The 14047-nt window shown below is 43.4% G+C and overlaps 1 protein-coding gene across 10 annotated transcripts in view; it reads right to left on the bottom strand.

The window, feature by feature from the left end:
• Positions 1-14047, bottom strand: part of cspg5a (chondroitin sulfate proteoglycan 5a) — a 64596-nt gene that overhangs the window by 10417 nt on the left and 40132 nt on the right. For 5 of the 10 annotated variants that reach the window (XM_069655522.1, XM_069655524.1, XM_069655525.1 and 2 more), the window contains exons 3-4: positions 9441-9629; positions 2068-2146 (exon numbers count right to left, since the gene is read on the bottom strand). In XM_069655522.1, the coding sequence (XP_069511623.1) occupies positions 2068-2146; positions 9441-9629 (268 nt within the window). Of the gene's footprint in view, positions 1-1989; positions 2147-9440; positions 9630-14047 lie in introns of all 10 variants that reach the window. The other 5 variants (XM_069655519.1, XM_069655521.1, XM_069655523.1 and 2 more) reach the window with 3 other exon arrangements.

The raw sequence follows: 14047 nt of genomic DNA, 5'->3' as shown, positions 1-14047 counted from the left end.
GAGACAGTAGATACCTAAAGCTATTAGGCTAGCATGTAATAAAATGAGAACTATAGAGGAACAAGCAGCTGCTGCAGCTTTACAAGTGAACAGAACTACTGATGGAGTAGTTAGAGGGTGGTACCACGTCCTTAAAAACAAAATCAAAACAATTTCTACCTCAGTTGTAGCACAAGAACTACTCATGCTGCTACAACGTTAGCGTAGCCGCTACTAGCTACCCATGCTTCGGTTAGTGAGGCATCTGTCGGCTCTCTGCTGCCTCCTGCGGGCAGCGTGAGGCGTTGCATCTCAGATGTTTATCCTGATAACCCCGAACATTTCCAACAAGGTGTCCCACACCTTTATCTTACCTGTTTGCATCCTCCCCCCGAGAAAAACACACTCATAACACTCCCTCCCGCCCATTTTCAGGATAAACAAACATTTTGTTATCAGTACAGATTTGTAAACAAACAGCAAAGCAAAGCTGCGTTGGCTGACATGCCCACCAGGTGGCGCATGTTAGTGACATAACAGTAATGTCATGACATACCGATGCAAGAGGTGATCAGAGAGAGAGCAGGTTAGAAAGAGACGGGGCAGGCGGGGGTCGCAGTGAAGGATTATGGGAGCTTTCTCTTTGCAGAGTGGTTAAAGCCGGGGATGCTTGTTACTGTAGCAGCACTGAGAGAAGAGTCCATTAATGTTCAGTCTGCATTCCGGGGGAGTTTAACCTTTGACCTTGGATGTGTTAATGCAGCAGTCTGATGCATCAGCTCTCTGTCAGCGTGCAGATACGATAATACCGTTCAGTAAAATAAAGAAAGATATGTGACATGCTGAAATAGGTAAGGCTTGATTTTCCCAGATGTAAGTGCAGCTACAGTTAACAGTTTGTCTCTGCAGCACCTGAGCTATTTTTACTCTCTGACATTTCTTGTGTTTGTAGAGGATCAATAAGCAATAAACTAGAGGAAGTGAATCAATAAACACGATGAAACAACAGGACAGTGCATACTTTTCCTTCTGTCTGAAGGTGTTGTCGAGAGGAGGAGAAAAAAGGGCCATGAAGAGGATGTTTTACTTTTCTTCTCTTTCACCCTCCACTTCTCTTATTTTGTTCGGACAAAAAAATATTTTTATTTATTTATTTGACTATAATTGCAAAGTTATTTATCTGATCAAGATAAAGATATTAAACCTAACTACTTGACCTCACGTCTGCATTATTTTGTCAGTTTTAACATAGACTGATTTGGCAGGTCTGCATTGCATTATGGGAGCAGGAAGCAAAATCTGTGCAGGCCAATAAAAGATGCTGTTAGTCAAATAACTGATCATTAATCTGTTTCAAGCACAAGGGCCACAGATGCTCTAGTTCCAGCTTCTGAAATGAGGATTTGATGCTTTTTTCTGCATTTAATGATCAAAATCTGAAGGTTTAAATGTGTTTAGTTCTGTTGTTGGCCTTTTTGTGCCTAAATAAGCCACTCGCAGACACCTTGATCTGGGAAGTTGAGATATCAGAATATTCTCTGAGATTTAATGAACCAAAACACTTATTATTATTATTTTATTATCATTATTTCTCAAAAGAAGACAATTTATAGGTTAACGTTTCAAGTGTCTGACATGCCTGACAGAAGAAGTTAATTTTCTAACATTGCTATATTTTCTAGCACAAGTGGTGTGTTTGCTAAAACATGGAATTAATTGGTGCTACACTGAAAAATATGCAGATTTATGGATTGAAAAGTTCGATCAGGGTTTATTAACTCAGAATGTATGTCGTCCTCTGTGTCCAAACTGCATGCATTGAGAAAACTCCCTCCGTCCGTCCTCGCACTTCGACCCCGCCCCTTCCCCGCTTTAGCTTAGCACACCTCGGAGTATCGGAGAACACTCATGCCCATGCATTAGGGGGGTTTTGGGGGAGTCAAGGGGCCCGGGCAGGGTTTGCAGGGGGATGCAGAAAAAGGGGTGAGAGAGAGGCGAGAACCACGTTACCTGACAGATAATGTTATCATAGTAAGCCAATGCACGGGCATGAGGGACGTTAGGAGGGGTGTCGCACAGTTTCCTTACATTTGGGTGGGAGCCCTCAGCGATGGTGGACAGCGAGAAATTATCATTGTGCGTCTCCGATGTAGGCCGGTACTTACTGCTGGGGGTCGGAAGATGGAGGGAGGGGAGAGGAAAGGGGAGAAAAAATATAGTGTAAGAGGAGAAAGTGGAAGTAGACAGGGATGCAAAAGAGGGGAGGAAGGGAGGTGAAGAAAAGCAGAACATTTGGAAGATATTCAAAAGAGCAGGGAGAGAGGGGTGGAAAAGTTTGACGATTTGTGGGGCAAAAAGGAGAGCCAAGATGTGGGGAAATTAAGGGGAGGAGGGAGGTTCGGAAAGAAGGAGGAGATGAAAATGTAAATAGAAAGAAAGGTAAAGGACATTCAGGAGAAGAAGACCAAGAGGATGCAGAGAGAGAAAGAGAGAGAGGCCAAGGACAAAAAAAGAGGAGGGTTAAGAGGGTAGAAGCGGCGAAATTGGAGTTCCAGATAATGAAAAGGAGGATTGGAAAGATAATTAAAGTACAGGACAGTTTGAGGATTTAAAAAGAATCCAGGAGCAGGAAAAAGGAGCGGGAAAGGGGGGTAAGATGGGGGTGTGAGACATTCACAGGCAATGATCCACAAGGTGAGAGAAGGACAAAGACAGTTAAGAGAAAATGAGAAAGACATGAGAGACAAAGATAAAATGGAACAAGACAGTAGAAAAAAGGTAAAAGGGGGCAAGAAAAGGAGAAATTTCAGAGATTACATCGTCGACAGAGAAAGGGAGTGTTCGAGGGACAAAAAGGAAGGGGGAGAAAAAAGCAAGAAAGCAGCATTAGTTAGACAGCAAGTCGTCTGTTTGTCAATCAACAAACACAAAAAGACATTTTATCTGCGATGCAACAAACTAAGAATAAAATGTTTCATTCCTGACCGTCAGATTCAGGTTACCTCGAGCCCCTCAAGAGCCTAAACTTTAAATCACATCTGACCTGTTTCTGTGGCGAGCAGTTACAGACTCAGGATGTATTTTTAAATAGCACACAGGTTTAAGAAGTTTCATATTGTACCATTAGATGACAAGAGATGAAGATATTGATACCAATAACCCTGTTTATGATCTTTACAGGGAATATATAATATAACACCATGCTGACATGTTTACGTAGCATTAATGCACAGTTTTTAAGAACTTCAAGTAGTTGCAAGTAGAGAATCGCACTGTGGGGTTAGAAGGAAAGGGGGTTATATTGTTGTTGCAGGGGCTGTTTTTTGTATCTGTTTCCCCTTATTTTCACTCTTTGTACGAAGTCTTGGGAATGGCCTGTGAGCTCCGTGAGAAACACATGGACAACTGGGTTGCTGCTGCAGCCGCAAAGACAACCGTCCACTCACAGAGAGAGAGTGTGTGTGTGAGCGAGAGAGAGAGAGAGAGTGGCAGAATACCTGAGCACTGTAACTGATCCAAAACTAAGGAAGTCACTGACTATGTACAGACTCGGTGAGCACAGCCCGGCCATCGAGAGAGGCTGCCACAGGCAGACCTGGCTCCCTAAAGAGGACAGACTTTGCACTCAACAGGAGGTGGAAACAGAGCTACACTTTTTAACTACCTGCTGTACCAGGAGGAGGAGTCCACACAAGTACCCACAAGTGCTAGGTGGCTGATAAGCATTCGTACCCTCTTTGTTTTAAAGTCTGTGCAGTTTATGTTGCAAACATCACAATTGCACAAAGTGGGAGCCTCTCAGCCAATCAAGTTTAAAGAAGTCGTCTTGGAGAACTTAACTCAGGGAGGCGACTTCAGATGGATTTTAAATGACTTCAGACTGAAATATTGGGCCGGATAAAATCAACGCCCCTGCATCAAACTCTAAGCAAGTGGGTTAAAAATCTTCTTTCCAAAAAAACTGCCAAACTACTTTTTAAAAGATTTATAAGATCATACACGGCTAATTCAGATTTACACATGTACGTCTTTTAGAATGGAGGCGATATCGACTGAAGATGGAAACCAAGTTTGAGTGGACAATTCTGTCTGTTACCAGGTGAGATCCATTACTAAGCCTAACCAAGTTTTTAAGCGTAAAAACCTTCATATTTTTCCAGCAGTTATTTGTAACAGATTTGGAGGGCACGGACTAAAGATGTCGTCCTGACGAGATCAGAAAAAAGCTGCTGTACGTCACTCCAGAGGGCATCGCTGAACGACATGTTCTGTTGTGCTGAACATTTACCTAGAGGAGACAATCAGTGTCACTTGTTTGACAGACAGAAGAAGCCACAAATGTGTCGTAACAAGGATGCACTTCCTCCATCTTCTCAATCTCTCTCTCTCTCTTTCTTTCTTTCTCTCTCCATCTTTGACGGGGACGTTGGGTCTGATCTCAACTGCGGCAGAGAAACACTGCGACTGCAATTACCCAGCAGATGGGAGAGTGTGGGAGTCTCATATATTCATGAGCCTTGTCAGCAGTGCACACACACACACACACACACACACACACACACCCTTCTGAATGTGTCACAGCTTTTTTCTCTTTACCGCCCTCTCATACTCTCTCTTTCACTTTCTCTTTCTCTCATGCAACAGTTTCTCCTTCACTCCCTCCTCCTCCCCCGTTTCATCCTGCCCTCCTTTTCCTCCTCGTATCTGTCGCCCTCCTCCTCCTCCTCCTCCTCTTCGATTTCTTTTAGCCGACCACTTGATGAGGCTGTGTTGTCTCTTTCATGCTGCACCCCGCCGCTGCACACACACACCCCTCAGGTCGCACAGCTGTATGTAGGTCAACCCCGCCTCCCCCTGTTCCTCCCCCCCCCCCCCCCCCTCCTGTTCAGACTGCCCTACTTTCAGCTGGATCCAGAGTACCAATGACATCACCCTTTTCCTCCTTTTATTTCTGCTAGCTCGGCTGCTAACGGCTGCACCACTTTTCCTCCTCGCCCTCATCTTCATCGCCCATAATCTCCTCCATCATGACTAGCATGATAACCTTCCCCGTCGAGCTAAAAATAGTCCCTGCAGCGTGGGAGCTGGTGCTGAGGATTTGGTGCTTCGGTTGCATTTGCATCTGATCGCCGGGCTGCTGCTCTCATCCACGACGGCTCTGTTGCTAGGGAGATGGCCGCTAAAACACTGGAGCTGGCAAAGCAAAGCCAAACCGACCCCCCACCCCCACCCGACTCCATCCTCCACTCCTCTTTATATTCAATCCTTCAATCTGTCTGTCACTCCTGCTCTCTCTCCTTCAGTCCACCTCCCTCCGACCGTCTCTCTCTCTCTGTCGTGCACTCAAGAAATCAGCGTTTTTTCGATGGTTTTATAATATTTGATTACATAAATGTTAAATAAGAGTCTGCAACCTTTTAGCCTATCAGCATGCAACGCCTGCTATAAAGTCCAGTGATTATGACTTTAATGAAGGCGAGATTCAGGTTCTTTTAGTTTACAATGAGGCTCAAATGATGGAAATGATTTCATCTTTCATACGGTAAAGCAAAAAGAAACTTTAAAATATAGACCTGGTTAATAATTAGGAATTATCTCCATCTTTTAAGGTCATTTAGATTCATTTACGAGTCATAAAAGTTGTGTTTTCTTCTTGCGAAACTGACTCTAAATTCTGCAGAATTAAAATCGGTGTACTTGAATCCGAAACATATTGAAACGATCAAAAGAAAGGCAGCAAATGTGCATTAAGGTTTGGTGCTGAACCACAAGAATACAAATCAGTAGTAGCAGAAGGCGGAACAGAGCAAAGAAGGGGTCCATGAGACATTGAGACATGTATGCACTAATATTTGAATAAAGCTTTACAGGTAGGGACTCATTCAATGGCGGAATGGAGGAGGGAGAGGAGGAGGATATTTCTTACAGTCCATCACCTAAATCCTATAAGGCACCCTGACCCCTCAGGCAGAGAGACACTGTACAGTTAAATTAAATAATAAGAGGAAACAGGGAGTGCATACAGGGAGGAAACAAATGGAGGAATTCATTTGTATCTGAGGAGAAGAAATGCACATTTTTTTAGTGGATAATGCTGAGAATATAGCTGCAAAAATGTCTCATTAAGGTCGTCTAATACCTGTGCCTTTCACCCCTCATCTGCATCCCATACAGACACAAATGGCTGCGTCTGTTCGGCGTCAGTTTTAAGTTTTTTTTTTAACAGCTTGTGAACATGACCGGACTGTTCGGACAGGTTAGGACACAAACACTGCTCTGTTAGGATAAACTCATGCATGGGACTCCAAACTCTCGCTCTGACACTGACAGACGGGTTGAATCAATTCAATGAGCACTAGAGAGGGAATAGTTTGTGATGGTCGAGTACAACACCACATGCAACATATCACTGAATTGATTAATTCCCAAAGATGTCACCAAATACTGACCATTCTAAATGTTGTAAAGGTAGACTTTAAGGCAGAGCTATTGCATTGAACTAATTATGTATGTAATTGTATTTTTCATGCATTATCTTTGGCCTCATGAGCAGGTTCATTGTATCCAAAGGGGCTTAATCCTACTCGATAAATATCCTTCATGCATCAAAAACGTCTCACACCCTGCAGAGTGCACGCCGCCTTCTCCACTGTCATCTCGTTTTCTGCCGGCTGATCGCCATCAGCTCTCCTCCCTCCTCCCACCTTCTTCGTCTCCTCCTGCATTCCTTCATTGTCTTCCTCAGTTGTTCGCTTCCTATTTCAGCAGATCCATCCTCTCCCCTCCTCCTCCCTCAGACTGTCCTTGTCTCTCTCTCTCGCCCATCCCCCCCATCCCAATCTTCCTCTGTCTCACAGACCCTCCTCCTCATCCTCCTCATCCCCTCATTTATCCTCCTCTCTTTTTTAACATCATATCATCTCAATTGACACATGATTCAAATTACACGTTACCTTTGTCGTGCATGAGTTTGGCTTGTGTTTTATAAGCAGGTTAATTAGAAGAACTTCATTGATCAGATGGAAAAAGGGTCACTGGAAGGATGGAAATAACTTTGGTCTATGTTTTAGTGAGGGTAAAAAACTAAACCAACTGTAAACTGTGATTGTGTTCGAGTGAGTGCGTCATCATTCTGTGGTGCTGTGAAGGAAACCTGCTGCTGTTTACTTCTGCGTCCTTTCTTTAATGTTTAAATCTCTATCATACCGACTAGGAACTCTTATTGTTTAGGTAAAACAACCTATTGGAAAAAAGTGTAGCATGTGTTTTTGTTGACATTTGCATCTGATTAACACAAAAAAAGAAGCATTCTTGTTTTATTTACACATTTAAACTTCAGGACTTTCTTGACACTACAGAAATATAAATTTGTTTTCAGTGAGTGTTTAAAGCTCTCTGTCAAAGGAGGGAAGCCACTGGGCTTTCTTCAGGCACACTCGCACCGAGACTTTAGTTTAAAATGCCTTCATTAAATCAGGGCATCTCTCGTATAAAACATCAATATTATTGGAGTAAACGGCGACCGGTTTCGACCCTCATCAGGTCTTCCTCAGGGCGTGGCTAGGTGTTTAAAGCTGTTGGCCTGTTTCCGCTAACGGCGTTTTATGCTCTGGCAGCTCTCACCGAGCAGTCCAAATCAAGAAGGGGCGGGTGTAGCGACTAAGATGGTAAAAATGCCTCTTAGAGCGTTTCCTAACTGAGTGCGACGCGAACGAGCATCAGCAACAAAATCAGCTTAATCGGTTTCTGTTGGAATGTCCTAACTTAACTAACTAACGTATTGTTATTGTTATTGTTAACTGGCTGCAAGCCGCGAGATGCTCGACACGACGCAGTGTGCTGTTTTGATCCTGACGCCCTGCTTCTATTTTTAGTCCTGTCGCTTGCGTGGACAAAGACGAGGAGCGGTTAAATCAAATGAGTAATTACCTGTATGATACCTCTTCATTTCACTACAAACATCTTAATAAAGTGGCCTAAAAAATGCTTCTGGATATTCTTTTACTTTCCTCGCTCATAAGGTTAGCTTTCTTTACAAAGTGCTGTCGACTAACACATTCACTGACATTCAGGAAAACTCAGTTACCTCAACAGTACCCTCTAGTCTTGCTTCAGACTAGTCTCAAGCGCACAGCTGATAGCCATATGGTTTGTTTACGTGACGTAATGGAAGTGTAAATCTGACGGCTGCAGTGTGGTCAGTGAGCGTCTGATCTTAAGCGATGCAACGCGATGTCTGACGCTCGCATGCTGTTAGGACACGGTGTGAAAGCGTAAGTGGAGCTTAACTGTGACACGTATTGTTCCAAAAAAAAAAAAAAATCCAAAGTCCAGATGAATTTGAACCTTTTATTAAAGAAAGGACGATCACGATAACTAAACCATGATGATGACGGTCAACAGAAAACACCTAACCCACTGACCCTGTTTGTCTGCCTCCCGCCACCCAGCTGAAACTTGGAAACCCCGTCCAAGTGCACATGACGGGAAATAAGAGTTAACCCATAAAAGGATTGAAACCTAACAAATAATGAGCACAGGTAAAACACATAATGGCTCCTACTCTGATATCACCTTAGTCAACAACAATGGCAGAGGAGAAGCTAATCCTGTTGTTTTTCCTTGGGTTCAGTTTTTAGGTGTAAAGCTGCTGCTTACATTAGGACACGATTCCTTTACATTGTCTTTATGTTTTCTTTGTAAAATTCCTTTGTCAAATATTAAGCCCTCAGAGCCATTTAAAACTTAACGGTCACTTCAAAGGATGGGGGAATGCCGGGAGACGACTTTCGTTACCTAGCAACAGTAGGCGCCCGTGAGAAGTGGACGCAGGCCCTTCATACTACCTAACTTCTTCCCCCCGTCGCTCTCTCTATGGACCAGTTTGTCTGTATATTTCTAAACTTCACAGTAAACACAGGTCGGGGCAGACGTTTGGCTCAGAGGCAGCTCCAGTCACCGAAACAAAGCTCTCTCCTTCAATCTTTAACATCGATGAGAGTAATGTACCGCAGCCGGGACTCAAGAGTGTCTGCTGGGTAACTGGTAATAAATGAGCTGCAGCACAGTGTCTTTGAGAAAAAGCAATAAAGACTCGACTTTTTAGTTTTGTTCGATTGATCTTTAAAACTTGGACAAATGAATCCACTGACTCAGAGATGAGCCTGGAGCTTGAGGACATATCACGCACACCGAAAGAAGGTTTCACTCGGATATGAATCATTGGAAACGTGTTGGGAAGAATTGTCTAACATAATATTCTTAAAAAAGCCCCTGTTATATATAGTATTACTAAAAATAAGCTAGCGAGTGTATGCCTAGGGTGTAGCCCCGAGAAGAAATTGTTGAATCGTGCTTCCAAACTAGAAAAAGATGGTCCACTCCATCAATAAAGAAAAGGGAAGATGAAATACATCAGTTTATTTAAAATTAACTTCAACAGTCTCTTGATGGAGCCTCACCTCCGCTTGCGCAGCTTCTTGTTCTCCGTCTTGAGCACGTGGAGCTTCTTGGCGAAGCAGACGATGATCATGAAGAGCAGCAGGACCACCAGAGCCGAGGCGCCCACGGCCAGACACATCACCTGGAACTCGGTCACCACCGACTCGCAGCGAGCACCCTTGTGCCAGATGTAATCCTGGACGTTACATCTAAAGGAGACAGAAGAGAGAAAGAAGATTAATGAACATGTGTTTGCAAAATGTTTTTTTCAACTGCACTTTGGTACAGACGAGTCAAAACTGAGCTCTACTTGAGTTTGTCATTGTGCTCAGATGTTACTGCCTGTCCTTAATTCCCATCCCTCTTCCCTGGTTTGCCAACCACCATGAAATAGAAGAAGAAGAAGAACTTCCCCCTTTCATTAACGGTAACGATGACAAACAGCCATTAACAAGGTGTAGACGTGTTGGGGGGTAAAACATGAAACAAACTCTCTGTCACCTGATAGATCTCGATGGTTAGGAAGCACAATGTTGAGTGATTCTTTTGAACGGCTCTTGGAACCAAGCCATAATATTTGGCTCCTTTCAAAGAGCAATAATTCCCATCACTGGAGGGCACAGAGGACAGAGAGGTTGAAATGAGAGGAGGGTTGAAAAATGGGAGTCAGGGGAAAAAGAGAGAGCAGGAAAAACTGTAGATGAGAGAGGAAGTTCGTCCTTGCTGCTGGTTACCAAGTGCTTGATCGAGGTAGAGATTTACCACAATAAAGAGACGTGGCAGAGAGGAATCTAATGAAAAGATGAGAGATATTGAATAAAAGTAGTGCGCAGATGAAAGGATAGAAAATTGAAAAATAAAAGAGGAAACTATTGGCTGAGTTAAAGCACATATTAGCGATTCAATGACATGCTCAGACTCACTTAATAGCTTTTAAGCATCTCTGTAATTTGGCTTTAAAGTATCAGTTAATAGAAATGCTTGATTTGAGCACCTCGCTATTAAAGTCAGTGTTTTTATGAACACTTGGGAACAAATTTAGCTCTAAAAACGTCACAGTTACATAAAACTTTTAGTGTTTGTGGGAAGAAACCAACCACAGGCCTGTGAGGAGAAGGGAAGAGTGGACGGCAGGTTTTGAACGTCGTATTCAGAAGGAATAATGTCATCACTTTGTGCGTCTAGAAATAGAAACAAAAAAAGCGCCCGGGGGATTTTTCAGCTATAAACACACTCACACAAACACACGCACACACACTCAGTCAAACACACACAAACACAATCATAAAAGACATTCGCGTCCATAAGATCTGACACAATGCATACGGGCATCCATGTGCGGATGTACATTATGGACACACACACAAAAACACACACAGCTGCCATTTGAGTCCCAGACTCCCAATGTAGTCGTTTGGCAGAGTACGGTGTCCGCCTGGGGACATACACGACAGAGGCAGATGGCTTCGTCTACACACTGTTTGGCGTGTAAAATGGAGATAATATTTCAGCACTTAACGAGCCTGAGCTGTTTCACTGTTACATCATGAGAGGAAGACGGTTGGTGCATTATTCTGTTTGTCTCCTGTGGAGATTTAAATCTCGCTCTAATAATAACTTCACACCCCCGGAACATCTTGCCTTTGATTTTGGGCGGTTAACTTTTCTGCTTGCTGCAGGTTGTGCGCAAGTATGGGAGGCAATTCGTCAAGCTTAGCATGAAGACCAAAAGCTTCAAGACTTTCTGACGTTCAATTTCCATAAAGTTCCTCTTGTTCTGTTCCCGTTCTCCCTGTCACCTGTTTGGGATTTAACTGGAGTTTGACCTGCTACCTACCTGCTATTTGTTTGCCTTTGGTAAGCCTGTGTATCTCCATTTTTTAAAGTTATCTTTGAACTGCATCTACTTTGTTTGCCTCAGTCGTCTGCTTCCCCTGTATCCCTGTTTCATGGCCTGCAGCAGCCCTGACAAAGGTTAGCAGAGGAGATGCTGCACAGATGTGCAGGGACATCTGGAAAAACTATTTTTAAGGAAGAAATAATTCCAGTTACACCACGAATTAACCTTTATGCATTTCTGTTTCTGTAAAGATTTAACAAACAAGAGGAGACGGTGTTGATAGCTCCGTTTTAGAGGAGCAGGAAGGTGTTTGTCTTTTACTTCGGACAGGTTTGGATATAATACGCTTATGTTTGTCTTACTACTAATTTATAATACAAGTGAGGCGGTCGGCTCTTCTGCAATCAGTTTAACAGATATCCTTACGCGAGCAGATTGCATGAATTAGGGGAAATTTTAAACTGTTTATTTTCCTGTTGGTTGTTTGTGCCAAATATCCTCTGAATTACTTGAGACCTTTCATTGTGGACTAATACCCCTTTCCCACCGAAATTAGAGCGTTGATGCAGGTTTTTCAGACCCGGGAAGACCTGCTTATAGAGGTCTCTTTCCCCATTGCCAGTGGAATATACGCCTGTCGGTCTCTTTTCTGCTGCGTCACAAACACACAGGATGTTACGGTGGTTAGGTCTTTATTGTATCTATTACTCATTCAGTCTGTTTATCAAACATGGCGGCGACAAATTTGGAACGATGCATAGCATCGCGCCAGAAAGGGGGCAGAGATTAGCGTGTTGAGCGGGTTTTGTGTTCCCAACATTACCGATCGGAGCAGAGACAATAATTACTCGGGTCTATTGCAGAGTAATTTGACCCGCGTCTGAATGCCGCGTGTAACCTTTCCCATTAAGGAAAAAAACGGTTGTTAGCGGGTTTTTTGACCAGTGACAAAGCGGCTAAACTGACGCACCGACCCATTCATTGATGACAAAAGCTGAATAATTAAATAAGTTTGTTTTTCAATAATCAAATGTTTAAAAAGATTTCCCTACTAGTATTCAGTCAGTATCTCTACCATGTGTCTATATTACTTTTTTTGCAGACAGTAACTTTGAGAAAGAGGAGATTCAGCTCGAGGTTACCCTCCATGGCTTTGTTGTAAAGAAAGCCATGTACTGTTTCTCTTTCTGTTGTTTCGGAGCACAGAGCTGTCAGAGTGTCTGACAGAAACATTCACAACGTGAAAATACAAAACTGCTGAAGGTATTTCAAGCGTGACGGAAACAGTGCTCATTCTCTTACTCATGTATTTTTCATATACATCAAAAGAAGTTGCTTCTGTGGGTTGGCATCATGACACTCATTTAGAACGCTGTGAATACGGGTGAAATGGTAGAAAAAGAACAGCTTTAATTAAAGAATGACAGAGCAGTAAACTCTCCTTTGCACACACACCATCATGTTTCCATCACTTCAGGGGACATACCATTGATTTACATTAATTTCCTGGAGACCATAACCGTATCCTCCACATAACCTGATCCTAATATTAAAGCAATTCTTCACACAAAAATATAATGATATTTGTTATGGGGGCTGTTACGTCCCCAAAAGGAAGAGAGGTCCCCACATGTGACTGTAGAAACTGATGTCCCCACAAAGTCAGTTACACAAACACACACATACACACAGATGAGGGAGGATAAAGTGAATGGAGGTGTCGGGGCGTATGGCCACTCCTGCTACAGTCTTTACATACTAAGCAGGCTCCTTTTCAGCGACCAACTTCCTGTATCCTTCCTGAATGCTTGATGCTTTTATTTGGCCAGCTGAATTGAAAAGGTGGCAACAAGCCAGGAGACATTTTGAGCGAAAGAGAAAGCTAGAGAGAGCGACAGAGAGCGAGAGATGATGCCTGATATCACGTTTTCAAGGCAACTTCGATGCACTCAACCTGAGAGCAGCTCTGCCTTCACACAAAGAAGAGGTTTATGTAAGTTGGAGTTAGACGGAGGGCGGGGGAGGGAGGGAGGCATAAAGGAAGAATGCGAGCGAGCGAGGATGTGCTGGTCGTCATAGCAACACAGCTGAGTGGTAAACGGAGCAGATGCGGCGCTGACATGTCATTCCATCACACGCACGCATCCTCGCTCAGCCGTCCACAGGGACACAGTCGTGCTTTAGCGGCTACTTCCAATTTTCTATTTCTTTCTTCCTCTCTGTTTCCCTCTCTCCTTCTCCTCCCTCTCTTCCCCCTCCTCCTCCTCCTCCTCCTCTCCTGCTGCTTGTCTTCTTGAAAATCTCCTTTCTTGTTCACTGGCTCTTTACCTCCCCATCTCATCCACCCGCCCGCTCCTCCCTCGTGCACTTTGCCGAGCGCCTCCAGCTGAATCATGCCTCGGCTTTGACATTGTGCAACTGATTTTTTTCTCTCTCGTTCTTTGACATTTGTTTAAAAAAACACAGCGGTCCTGGGTAAATGTCCTGCTATGCTTAGAATTTCAAAGGGATGACAAAACAATTGAGCTTATTGTACTAACAGGAACAGCCTGTGTATATTAAGCATGATGTTAAAGTCCTATTAGCCTAAAGGCTCCATTGTTGTCCAAAAACTGACCAACATTAGGAGTCACAAACAGGCTAATGCTTTGAGCTGAATGCACAAATGAATGTCAGCATATTAATATGCTAAAAATACTAAAACCAACATGCTGATATGAAGCAGGTGCAAAGGGTACCATTTTTTTTCATCTTAGATTTTCATGCAAATTACTACAGGTACAAGTA

This window comes from Semicossyphus pulcher, unplaced genomic scaffold, assembly GCF_022749685.1.
Source record: "Semicossyphus pulcher isolate SPU_LCO1_2020_fin unplaced genomic scaffold, fSemPul1.0.p SCAF_9, whole genome shotgun sequence".
Lineage (NCBI taxonomy): Eukaryota > Metazoa > Chordata > Actinopteri > Labriformes > Labridae > Semicossyphus > Semicossyphus pulcher.
Note: the sequence above shows the minus strand (reverse complement) of the source record. Positions and strands in the feature narration are given on the sequence as shown.